The sequence below is a fragment of the Mandrillus leucophaeus genome, unplaced genomic scaffold (assembly GCF_000951045.1).
Source record: "Mandrillus leucophaeus isolate KB7577 unplaced genomic scaffold, Mleu.le_1.0 Scaffold530, whole genome shotgun sequence".
Lineage (NCBI taxonomy): Eukaryota > Metazoa > Chordata > Mammalia > Primates > Cercopithecidae > Mandrillus > Mandrillus leucophaeus.
The window spans coordinates 315,518-327,972 of record NW_012105698.1 but is presented as its reverse complement, the minus strand read 5'-3'; the positions used below and the strand labels follow the sequence as shown (position 1 = coordinate 327,972).

Below are 12,455 nucleotides of genomic sequence, written 5' to 3'. Positions count from 1 at the left end.
TGTGTGTGTGTGTGTATATATATATTTGTGTATATATATATATGGAGTCTCGTACTGTCACCCAGGCTGGAGCGCAGTGGTGTGGCGCGATCTCGGTTCACTGCAAGCTCCGCCTCCTGGGTTCAAGCGATTCTCCTGCCTCAGCCTCCTGAGTAGCTGGGATTACAGGCACCTACCACCATGCCTGGCTAATTTTTTGTATTTTTAGTAGAGATGGGGCTTCACTATGTTGGCCAGGCTGGTCTCGAACTCCTGACCTTGTGATCCGCCTGCCTCAGCCTCCCAAAGTGCTGGAATTACAGGCGTGACCACTGCGCCCGGCCTTAGAAATATTTTTTCTTCATTTCATATCACTTTTAGCACAGACTACATTTCTTTTTGTATTCTGAGTTCATTTCTGGACTCTGTTTATGCATCAGTTCTTACAGTATCAAATGATCTTTTTATTATATCTTTGCATTATGTTTTAATATCTGGTGGGCGGTTCCCCATCTCCATCACTAGTCCACCTTTTCAGAAGTTTTCTGACGATGTGTGCATGTTTGTAACGTTTGTCTGTAGTTTGCCTGGTTCAAAAATCAGTTTGCCTGGTTCTAAAAAACCATTATTAAAAATCTGGAGTATTTTTGGCCAGGTATGGTCACCTATGCCTGTAACCCCAGCACTCTGGGTGGGGCAGGCAGGACGACTGTTCGAGGCCAGGAGCTCAAGACCAGTCTGAGCAACACAGTGAGATACCTATTGATTAAGCCCAGGAGTTTGAGGTTGCAGTGAGCTATACTCATACCACTGCACTCTAGCCTGGGCAACAGAGCGAGACACTGTCTCCAGAAAAAACAACTATGGCGTTTTAAACAGGGACCACCTTAAGTTTAGGGACACTGACATCTTTAGGACACCAAGCTTTACTATACAAGAAAAGAGAATACCTTCCCATTTTTCAAGTATTGTTTTGTGTTCCCCAGCATTATTATTTCCATATAAACCTCACATATGCCTAAGTATATCCCCAAGTATTTATAGCAGCACAATCTACAGTACTTGTACATTCCTAGACATTGCTTCATGGCCTTCTGTCATCAAATGTAGGTAGCCTAATTTCTTTTCCCCTCTTAAAGAAGACTTGATCATTTTGCCTGAATGTCCAAATAATTCCTTCTTCATCAATAAAACACAGAAATGTTCCTAGGGATGCCAGGCTCTGTGCCACGCCTGCAGTCCCAGCCCTTTGGGAGGCTGAGGTCAGTGGATCGCTTGAGCCCACAGTTTGAGACCTGCGTGGACAACATGGCAAAACCCTGCCTCTACAAGAAATACAAAAATTAGCTGGGCGTGGTGGTGTGCACCTGTAGTCCCAGCTACTCGGGAGGCAGAGGCGAGACAATCCATTAAGCCTAGGAGGTCAAGAGTGCAGTGAGCTGGGATCATGCCTCTGCACCCAGCCTGGGCAACAGAGTGAGGCACTGTCTCAAAACAAAACAAAACACATGAAAAATAAGATAAATTTTTTAAAAAAGAAATTTTCCTAGGAAATATTTCAGTGTCAACTGTTTGGCGCCACTTTTTCTTGAGATAGAATTTAAACTTATCACTTCAAATCTTTATTTCTACGTTCTTTAACCATATATTTGAGTTTGTTTCATTTCTTTGGTCCTCGTCTTCAGGGACACCAATTATACTTAAGTCAGATCTCTTTTACTTTCTGCATCTATTATGTTCTAATTATTTTCTCTGATTTCATTTTTTAATCTGTCCTCCCTATTCTTTACTGTTTTCAGCACTGTGTGTTCATCTTTATTCTGTTTCTTTCCTTCTTTTTTTTTTGAGACAGTCTCACTTCATCGCCCAAGCTGGAGTGCAGTGGCATGATCTCGGCTCACTGCAACCTCCTCTTTCCGGGTTCAAGCGAGTCTCCTGCCTCAGTGTCCCAAGTAGCTTGGATTACAGGAGTGAACCACTGTGCCCAGCCTTTATTCTGCTTCAAATGTGGCTTTTAATTCTGTGATAATTTTAGTTTTCTCTTCCACTACTTTCCTGTGTGCTCTGCCAGCCAGCGGATGTTACATTTTCTCTTCGCCATGCCTTATTTTACCCAATCCTCTATATCTCTGCTTGAAGTTCTGTATTAAGTTCTTTGAACTCACAGTGGTAAGACTGGCCATTATTTTTCAACTAAGCTAAAAACATCTTTTTTAGTATGGGTACTTTACCTGCCACTTATTTTCCATTTTGCCCCCATCCTTTCTTATAGTATTTTTCTGTAGCTACTGTGCTGATTCCATTTATTTTGTTTCTTTTTTTTTTGGTTTTGAAATGGGGGTCTCACTCTGTTACCTCAGCTAGAGTGCAGTGGCAAGACCTTGGCTCACTGCAGCCTTGACCGCCTTGGCTCAAGTGATCCTTCCATCTCAGCCTCCTGAGTAGCTGGGACTACAGGTGCACACCACCACACCTGGTTAATTTGTTTTTTCTTTTGAGATAGAGTTACGCTCTGTCACCCAGGCTGGTGCAGTGGTGCAATCTCAGCTCACCACAACCTCCGCCTCCGAGGTTCAAGTGATTCTCCTGCCTCAGCCTTCCAAGTAGCTGGGATTACAGATGCACATCACAAAACCTGGCTAATTTTTGTATTTTTAGTAGAGACGGGGTTTCACCACGTTGGTCAGGATGGTCTCAAACTCCTGACCTCATGATCCGCCAGCCTCAGCCTCCCAAAGTGCTGGGACTACAGGCATGAGTCACTGCGCCCAGCCCTAATTTATTTTTTCTTTTTGAAACAGAGTCTTGCTCTGTCACCCAGGCTGGAGTGCAGTGGCACAATCTTCACTCACTGCAACCTCCACCTCCCAGGTTCAAACTATTCTCCTGCCTCAGCCTCCCGAGTAGCTGGGATTACAGGTGCCCACCACCAAGCCCAGCTAATTTTTGTATTTTTAGTAGAGACACAGTTTCACAATGTTGGCCAGGCTGGTCTTGAACTCCTGACCTCAAGTGATCTGCCTGCCTTGGCCTCCTAAAGTGCTGGGATTACAGGCATGAGCCACTGCACCTGGCCAATTTTTGTGTATTTTTGTAGAGACAGAGTCTTGCTATGTTGTCCAGCCTGGTCTCAAACTCCTGGCCTCAAGTGATCCTCCCACCTTGGCTTAATGAGGGAAATTCTTCCTAGATGATCTGAAGGAGGGCTATGTTCCAAGTTAGTAGAAACACAGGAAGCCTTTGCATCTCCTCAGCCAGTGAAGTCAGGTGCCACCAAGCTGCTCACAATTCAATGTCTCCTCCAATAGCCCTCATCTAACACTTCTAGAGAATATGACACATCTATATGTCTCCTTTTAGAGCTTAGCCCTCCTCTTACCCAACATCTATGGGGCTTGGGGAAGCTCCTGATGCCAGCCTGTGTACCCTCTTCTGTCTCAAACAAAGGAGTGACTCTGCCCATCAAAATCCTATTTTGGAGAATTGCATTCTTCTGAGTTTGGAATCTGCAGCCACAGGTATTTCTCAACATCTTCCTGTTTGCTCTTCATTATACTGCTGTCCTTCCTTATATATTACAGGCAGATAAGAAGAATTGTATCTGACTCTCATCATCCTACTGTTGACATTTAGGTCTTTTTCTCTTTACTTTTTTCTCCACAGTCTTCCCTGACCCTTGCTAAACCTCTTCTATCTCCTACCTCCACTGCCCTTCTGCACCATTGTTTTGCAACCCTTTACTCCAATATGATACAAATCCTCCTGAAAAGGCTGTGAAGCAGGATCATTTTTACTCATTTTTGAACTGTGAATATTATTATGCATGATGTCTCCTAGTAAGCAAATATAAAATACTCCTCGAAGGCATGACCACATCTTCACTTTTACTACTGTCATAAATAACAACATAAATTACACATTATTTATACCATATATATACACCATATATATTTATACCATATATATACCATATATATATTTATACTATATATATATATATTTGAAAGTCCCATGTCTACCTTATTAGTATAAGTTCCTTGAGGGAATAAACTGTGTATTCCACTTTATTTTATTTACTTATTTTTTTTGAGACGGAGTTTCACTCTTGTTGCCCAGGCTGGAGTGCAATGGCACGATCTCGGCTCATGGCAACCTCCACCTCCCGGGTTCAAACGATTCTCCTCCCTCAGCCTCCCAAGTAGCTAGGATTACAGGCATGTGCCACCATGCCCGCCTAATTTTGTATTTTTAGTAGAGACAGGGTTTCTCCATGTTGGTCAGGCTGGTCTTGAACTCCCGACCTCAGGTGATCCGCCCACCTCCACCTCCCAAAGGGTAGGGATTACAGGCATGAGCCACTGCGCCCGGCCGTATTCCACTTTAATACACACAGTGCTAGTGCAGAAGATGAAGGTGAATGTGTGTATGTGAAGGTAATTTTAAAAATAAGCTCCCAAGTTATCCAAATCAACATAACACTCCAGCCACTGCAACATTTTCCCACAATTGTTAGTAAAACAAAAATCGGCTAACACAATATTCTGAGAATATACACTAGCTTTTCTTGGTCTTTTCTATTTGCTTTCTCTTCAAGCCTCTTCCTGACTGATTACCAAGGACCAGTGCCTGCAGGTACCCAAGGTCCTGCCTTATTAAACTTTAAGATGAATTCTGGCACAGCACACCTTTGGCTTGTGGCTCAGAGGCTGACTAGACAGCTTTGGCAGCAAGACCTTAGGCAAGCCAGGCTACCTACAGAGCATAGATTCACTCCTTGTTCAAGTGACAGCATCTCCAGGAAGCCTATGTGAACAAGATTAGGACAAAAAGCAATAAAGTGGCACTTTTTAAAAAGCATTATCACTTTTATCCAGTGGTCTCAATAGGGAATGAGTCCTCTCACTGTCTAGAAAAAGGAGGAAGTTAAAACCAGAAGTTTTATGTTTTAAATTCCCCTGCTGACAGTCTTGACAGGGACTCGTGGAACACTGCAACATTCTAAATATCTATCAAAAGTACTGATGTGTACCAAAACACATTGTGTTGACTCCTGCCAATCTCGCACCTACTAACAAAGCCACAGATGGTTCCCCAGTATCATCATTGTGCCTAAAACACTATGAGTATTGTGTTCAGTACACACTGGCTGAATTAATGAGCAAATGAATGACAATCCTGAAGTGCTACCGGAAACACCAAGGTGAAAAATTAAATACCAGAGTCAACTTAATTATGCACCAAACATACAAAGTAATTGTATTAAAAACCTCAGAGGAATCCACACAGGCTGAAGGTGAGCATCCATCCCAGTGTTTCAAGTACAAGGTGGTCATGCCACCCAGACTCACTACCAGGATTCTCCAAAAAGCATCAGATATACCTACAGTCTGTCCTCAGAACCTCAAAAATACTCTCTGGATGCTAAATCTTAGAGCACAAGCAGTTAGTTAAATATTGGGGCAAACTAAATCCCAATCACGCTGCCATCTTTACTCAAAACCAACCCTGAAACATGCACTTAAGTGAAACAGAAGCCCAGGAACTGCTACCCAGCTTTTCCCAATAAAAGAGGGGCAATAACACCTGGGCCTGAAGACCAAAGATATTGTCAGAACACAGGAGAAATGCCAAATTCTTATATCTGACTTACTGTAGGTAAGCCAGGTAGAACAAGAGAAAATGAATTTAAGCTATAAAATTACACTACTTGGAGTCTGACTACAAGAAGCTGCCAGACTACAAAATGAGTTGGGTTGAAAGAGATCAGGGAATTTTTCCCCCAGAGTCTTTAAAAGGCAGAGAATGAAATAATGACCTTTTCAGCTACCTTTCTGACCTCTTATTCCTGAATCCTCTCTGGAAAATACAAAAGTTAAATTTACTAAACAGTCATATAATTCTCTTTGGTTATATTTCAATTACAGGTAATGATAATGATTAAATAACAGCTAACATCTCTATAGGGCTTACTCCATGCCAGGTGGAGTTCCTAAGCCCATTACATATATTAACTCATTTAATCTCTGAACAAGGTAGATGTTATTATTTATTGCCCTAATTTTACAGATGAGGAAACTGAGACACAGAGAATAACTTGCCCAAGGCAATACAAAACTGGGAAGTGGCAGGACTTAGATAACCCAGGCTAATCACAGAGCTTTTTTCATCGGTGAAGTTGGATGGAAGGGTAGAGCCAATGTTTAGGGGCATGCAGGCACAAAAAGATCAGATTCCTGCCTCTGGCCAGCAAATGCCAAGGTAGCTCCAGGGCCATGTTCTGAGAGTGCCATCTGATCCCTTAACCACTAGTGTGTCTGTCACCTATCTCCAAGTCTGTTAACTTCAAGGGTGAAGCCCAGGAATGTGCAGCTCCCTTGGGATTCTCACACACTAAAATTTAGAGAACCTGTTGCTCCAACACCAATCCTGCTTTATTCCTCAAGAGACCACAACAAAAGAAGGTAGAAACATAATAACCAATAACGATGCTGTTTTTTGAGCATCGTTATTTGAGGGTCTGGCTCTGTCGCCCAGGCTGGAGTGCAGTGGCATGCTCTTGGCTCACTGTAACCTCTGCCTCCTGGGCTCAAACTTTCCTCCTACCTCACCTTCCCAAGTAGCTGGGACTACAGGCAGATGCCACCATACCTGGCTAATTTTTTAATGTTTTTGTATAGTCAGGGTTTCTCCATGTTGCCCAGGTTGGTATCAAACTCCTGGACTGAAGTGATTCTCCCATCTCAGCCTCCCAAAGTGCTAGGATTACAGGTGTGAGGCACCACGCCCAGCCCTATAATGGGGCTTTTTATTCCAGGTGTATTTGATAGAATCTGTTTCTTTACTCTGCAATAATTCCCAAATTTAGTCACACGAAGGAACACCTGGAAATCAATTTCTTAAACTGTTGATAGACTTAATTCTATGGATCAACTAGGAACAATTTTACGTTAGGAAAACATGAGTATGTTAATACCAAATTTTAAAAATTATAACCATGTTTTCTTAGTGAATGTCTCCACACTAAAAAGATGACCACTTCTAGCCTTTTTCATCAATGTTAATTTGCTGTGTCCATTTACTTTTTCCTCTGCTGGTGATCACTATCCATGGCAAGCAGGAACCAATGGTCTAAAAATTCCAACCAATAATTCTAAAGTTCCTCCAAATTATGAAGTCGACCATGTCTTTGGCAGGGCTTCTCACAAACTTAGCCTCAGAATCACTGCTTTAAGGCAGGATTTGCTGCTCACCAACCACTAGACATAATCCTGTCTCGCAGGGTTTCTTAACTTGAGGTCTGTGAACTTGAATTGGAAAATCACGCCCATATTTCCATTCACCTCTAGCTAAATATGTTTTATTTCCTTCAATTACAAATGGGGCAGGTGCTCACAGTGGCATAAGTATCTGTGACTTCGCCAGCAAGAGAAATATTTTTTCCCACCACGGTGCAGTTAAGCATCTTGAAGTGCTGTTTACCCTTGTCACCACTTCAAAATTACATTAATAATTACACTGGATGGTGTAAATCAATACGTTAATTTATTAAAAGTACATATGACATCACCACTTCTAAAAACATGTTTATATCTGTAGTGCAACGTAAGTGGTTTCTTTTGTAATTCTACGTGTTCTATGCATTTGAAAACATAACTATGAGAAGGGATCTATTGGTATCAGATGATCATAGCACACAGAATTTAAGAACCCTGACCTACTGACAGGTGGAGGCACAAAAATGATTTTAAGACAGCACATTGCCTACATCATGTGAGTTAAGATATAGCTAACTGCTTACGCTGTTGATAGTGGGGTTATTAGTTTGCATTTCACTGCTAAGCCATGCTACCTGTGTGCCTGGAACAAAGAGGAAGCTCCAGAGAGTTGCTAAAAGAAAGGACAAACTGGGGTAGAGTTCCTGCAACAGTAGTTTGACTACTCCATTGATTCTACCAGCAGTCTAACTGTGGCTCAGTTTCTCCTCTCTGGAGAATAGGAGTAACTATTGTTTACCCCGTGACACTGGAAAAACATACAGGAAAAAAACATTAATTTGTGTGAAAAATTAAGCTTAAGCTCTTTGAAAGACATACTTTTTTATTTTCCACGTGTATCCTTAAACAATAGTTCTAGTGGTCTTAATTTTACTAACACAGTGTCCACATCAGAATCTTGAATCCCATTCCCAGTTCAGCTGTCCACAATGGGCCATAAGGAAGAAAGAAGCATCAGAGGAAAGGAAATACAGCTCTATTTCGCCCGGGAAATGGGTGAACTTAAAGATCAGTGCATACTGCTTGGATTTGTTTGTAAATATGTTCACGTATGTGTAATGTCTGGACAATGAAAATCCATCGCTTTCATCAGCTTCTCAAAGAGGACTCCAAAGAAGACCTACTCTAGAGAAACATGCTCCTGAAAAACTGTAAACAAACTGTAAAATATTCAAATTTCTTTTTTACAAGACCCTCACATGTAAACCAGAACCCCTTCCCTACAGCAAACTGTGGGTCACAGATAATAAAACAGGCCTGTGCAACACCTCACAGCCAGTCAATAACCAGACAGGACCCACTCCTAGACCACCTGGCTTTTTCCCCCCTGCATGAGCCTTGTCACTGAACAGTTTTCTTCTTCTTCTTCTTTTTTTTTTTTTTTTGTATTTTAGTAGACAGCGTTTCACCTTGTTACCCAGCCTGGTCGCAAACTCCTGAGCTGAGGTAATCTGCCTGCCTCGGCCTCCCAAAGTGCTGGGATTACAGGCGTGAACCACTGCGCCCAGCCAGTTTTACTCTTCTTAAATCTGATGTTCATGGCATAAGGCAGTAGTGGCTTTAAATATCACTAGCCACAGCTTTCAGTTGCTCTGATCGCTATCATTCAACTTTAACTGAGTAAAAGGAAGAAAGCAAAGAAAATTCTTCCAACTGACTTATTCAACTTTCAAAGATGAGTTTATGTTGCAATGCCAGTTTAAAAGCTCCCCTACGACACCGTGCTTCTATAAAGGATTCTCAAATTGATGAATGTCCAGCAAGATCTACTACTAAAGGTCACACAACTGTACTAGCATGAAACAAGCCAAAAGATAAGGCCCTGTCATCCTGTGTTCAGGAAACAACGGCGGGATCATGCCACAGGCCAAGATTTCCAAAGAGATTGCTTTAGAGAGAATGGTTATCAGGAAGCAAGAGCAACAGTAATTCTGGCAGAAGGGCTAGGATCCATGAGTATCCGGGGTGTGGGAGTAGGGGGCGGGGAAGCTTGTACAACAGATCGTCTTAATAGAAATCTAGTGTGGCCAAGAGTGCACGACCGCGAATAGAAGCGTCTGCATTTTCCTTCACAACTACCACTCCCTCTTCCCTTCCCCGCCCACCAACGAAAAAAATGCGGCAGGAGTGGAGAGCACGGGAGGAATAAATGGAGTATCTTTGGGGCGTAAACCCGGTTTTAAGACCTGTTTCCACCACGAAATAGCTGCCTGACCCAGGCAAGTCACAAAACCGTGACTCAGTTTCCCCACTACACTGCCGACTACACAAGAATGCTGCCGGGATTAAATGAGACAGACAACGAGTACGAAACCTTCAGCACAGGGCCAGACATTGGAACCGCTCCATGGCCCTAAGGCGAGTCCGCAGGAGGGTTCTGGGGCCTGGCCTCCGGCCCGGAAAGGGCGCTCCCGGGGCCCGCTCCCCGCCAGCTGGGTTCCGAGGCCCTGCCCGGCCCACCTTGTTGTTGTACTCCTCCACGAAGCTGCCCAGCGCCAAGCGAAAGCGCTTATCGGGCCGCACACTCCAGTTCATCGCGTAGACCGTCCAGGGCGCTTCATACTTGTAGATCTCCTTCCGTTTGCCGTGCAGGGACATGGTGGCGGCGGGGCCGCAGTACGGGCCGGGTCAACAGTGGGCTGCGGCGGGCGGGGTGCGAGTCGGGCGGGGAGCCGGGCCTGAGATCTATGGGTCCGAAGGGAGGAGGGGCGGGGGCGGGCAGGAACGGCCTACCCCGAAGCGGGGATGCGGCGACAAACAACGACGACGACCGAGCCCGACCCCTACTTTCAAATCAGCTTGGGCACCGACGACAACCACCTTCCGTTTCGGGACGCCGCCCCGCCCTCTCGGAACGGAAGCCACGGGACCCCTGCAGCGCCACCGGCCGTTGGTTGCCTGACACGTCCTTTCGAAAGGATTCTTTCTTCTCATTGGTTATTGCGGCCGTAGCGTGTGAAATCTCCTCGTTATTGGGTTAAATGTTTGTCATTGCAACTACTCGCCCCGCCCAACTCTCGGAGGCAGGCGCTTTGGCAGTCCCAAAGATCATTGGCTGACCAAGATGTCAGTCAGGCAGATAACGGCGCAGTGCGGGTGGTGGGGGCGTGGGTGGCCGGGAGGCGAGCGTGCTGGAGTAGCGGGCCTCCAAGTTCTAGGCCAAGTCTCTGAGGGTGAAACTGTCTGTGACCTGCGCTGACTTCTCCTCTGCTGCTGCTGTTCTGAGCGGCCTTTCCATGCTGTCGAGTAAAAGCACAATTCTGCTTTAGCGGAAGACCTACTAACTTTCGCGGGACCGAGCCCCGCGGCCTGGCAGCCTGGCCTGTGCGCAACGGGTACCACCTTCCTGCCCCTTCTCTTCCCAAGGCCCCGTTAACCCGAAAGCTGCTGTCTTCGGGCCTCAGGGCCAGGCTTCAGGGGCGCAGATGCGCTCACGGCCAGGCCAGCTTGAGTCAGGTCCTCCCGCGCTTTCCTGCAGGATCTAGAAATGTCCCCGAATTCTGGGGTAGGCACCGACCTGACCAGCTTGGCTCTGTTTTTGTCGGTTCCCATCCTGTACCTTACCCGCCGTGCATCCCAACGCAAATGCTAATCCAGCCCCAAAAGTATCTGTGCCTGTGAGTTTGAAAGGGAGAAGGGCCAGAGACCAAGTGACACCTTTATATAAATGGTTTCCAATTCTTAGCTTTCATCAAAATTGAAGGAGGTTTGTATTGAATTGTTGGATTATAACATTAAAGTTTTTTTTTTTTTTTTAAAGACAGGGTCTTGCCCTGTCACCCAGGCTGGAGTGCACTGGTGTGATAAGGGCTCACTGTAGCCTCGACTGCCTAGGCTCAAACGATTCCACTTTAGCCTGCAGAGCAGCTGGAACAACAGACGTTTGCCACCACACCTAGCTATTTTAAAATTATTTGTAGAGATGAGATCTCTCCAAGTTGCCCAGGCTGATCTCAAACTTAGGCTCAAGCGACCCTCCCACATCAGCATCCAGAAGTTCCGGGATTACAGGCTTGAGCCACCATTCTGGGCACTAAATATAATTTTTAGTGAAAATGATTTTTCCATCTCCCAGGTTTAAGTGATTCTCTTGCCTCAGCCTCCCGAGTAGCTGGGATTACAGGGGTGTACCACCACGGCCAGCTAATTTTTGTATTTTTAGTAGAGAAGGGTTTCACCATGTTGACCATGCTGGTGTCGAACTCCTGACCTCAAATGATCTGCCAGGCTTGGCCTCCCAAAGTGTTGGGATTATAGGCGTGAGCCACCACATCTGACCAAGAAATCCCCCTTATTTTTTTATTTTATTTTATTTTTGAGACAGGGTCTCGCTGTGTTGCCCAGGCTGTAGTGCAGTGGCACTATCTTGGCTCACTGCAACCTCCGCCTTCAGGGTTCAAGTGATTCTCCTGCTTCAGCTTCCTGAGTAGCTGGGATCACAGGTACCCGCCACCATGCCCAGCTAAAGGAAATCCCCTGTAAAGAGGAAAGTTTAAAAAAAATTTTAAAAAGGAAAGAAAAAGAAGTACAAAATTTGTGGTACCTTGTCTTATTCTAATAAAAAATAATGATATTTAGCCACAGATAATAGGAACTAATGGGGGGAGGAAATTTTTTCTTTTATGACCTACATTTCCAATAAAATTTCAGTTTTTATTAGAAAATTGAATATAAATGTTGTTTTGAACTGTACTACTAATAGATGTAACCCTTAAAGCCTTATTAAAGTTACAAAAAATTAATTTTAAAATGTCAATTAATTGATACATATTTGTTTTGAGGCAGGGTCTTGCTCTGTTACCCAGGTGGTAGTGCAGTGGGGCAGACACTGCTTATTGCAGCCTTGACCTCCCGGGCTCAAGCAATCCTCCTACCTCCTTTTATTTTTTGTAGAGACAAGGTCTTGCTGTATTGCCCAGGCTGGGTTCAACCGGTCCTCCCACCTCAGCCTCCCAAAGTGCTGGGATTATAGGCGTGAGCCACCCCGTGACCAACCTTTTTTTTTTTTTTTTTTTTTTTTTAAAGAGACTGAGTCTCACTCTGTTGCCCAGGCTGGAGTGCAGGGGCGCAGTCTCGGCTCACTGCAACCTCCACCTCCCGGGTCCACGCGGGCCTCCAAGTTCTAGGCCAAGTCTCTGAGGGTGAAACTGTCTGTGACCTGCGCTGACTTCTCCTCTGCTGCTGCTGTTCTGAGCGGCCTTT

The 12,455-nt window shown here is 44.7% G+C and overlaps 2 protein-coding genes across 4 annotated transcripts in view; both read right to left on the bottom strand.

Annotated features, from left to right (window-relative positions):
- DCAF7 (DDB1 and CUL4 associated factor 7) overlaps positions 1-10,109 on the bottom strand; it is a 38,118-nt gene extending 28,009 nt beyond the window's left edge. For both annotated transcript variants that reach the window (XR_001007891.1, XM_011997051.1), the window contains exon 1: positions 9,714-10,109. Coding sequence is in view for 1 of the 2 variants with exons in the window: in XM_011997051.1 (XP_011852441.1) it covers positions 9,714-9,851 (138 nt within the window). In the remaining variant the exon portion in view is untranslated. The remainder of the gene's footprint in view (positions 1-9,713) is intronic.
- Positions 10,110-11,554: 1,445 nt separating this feature from the next.
- KCNH6 (potassium channel, voltage gated eag related subfamily H, member 6) overlaps positions 11,555-12,455 on the bottom strand; it is a 29,467-nt gene continuing 28,566 nt past the window's right edge. For both annotated transcript variants that reach the window (XM_011997047.1, XM_011997049.1), the window contains exon 15: positions 11,555-11,729. The gene's annotated coding sequence lies outside the window, so the exon portion shown is untranslated. The remainder of the gene's footprint in view (positions 11,730-12,455) is intronic.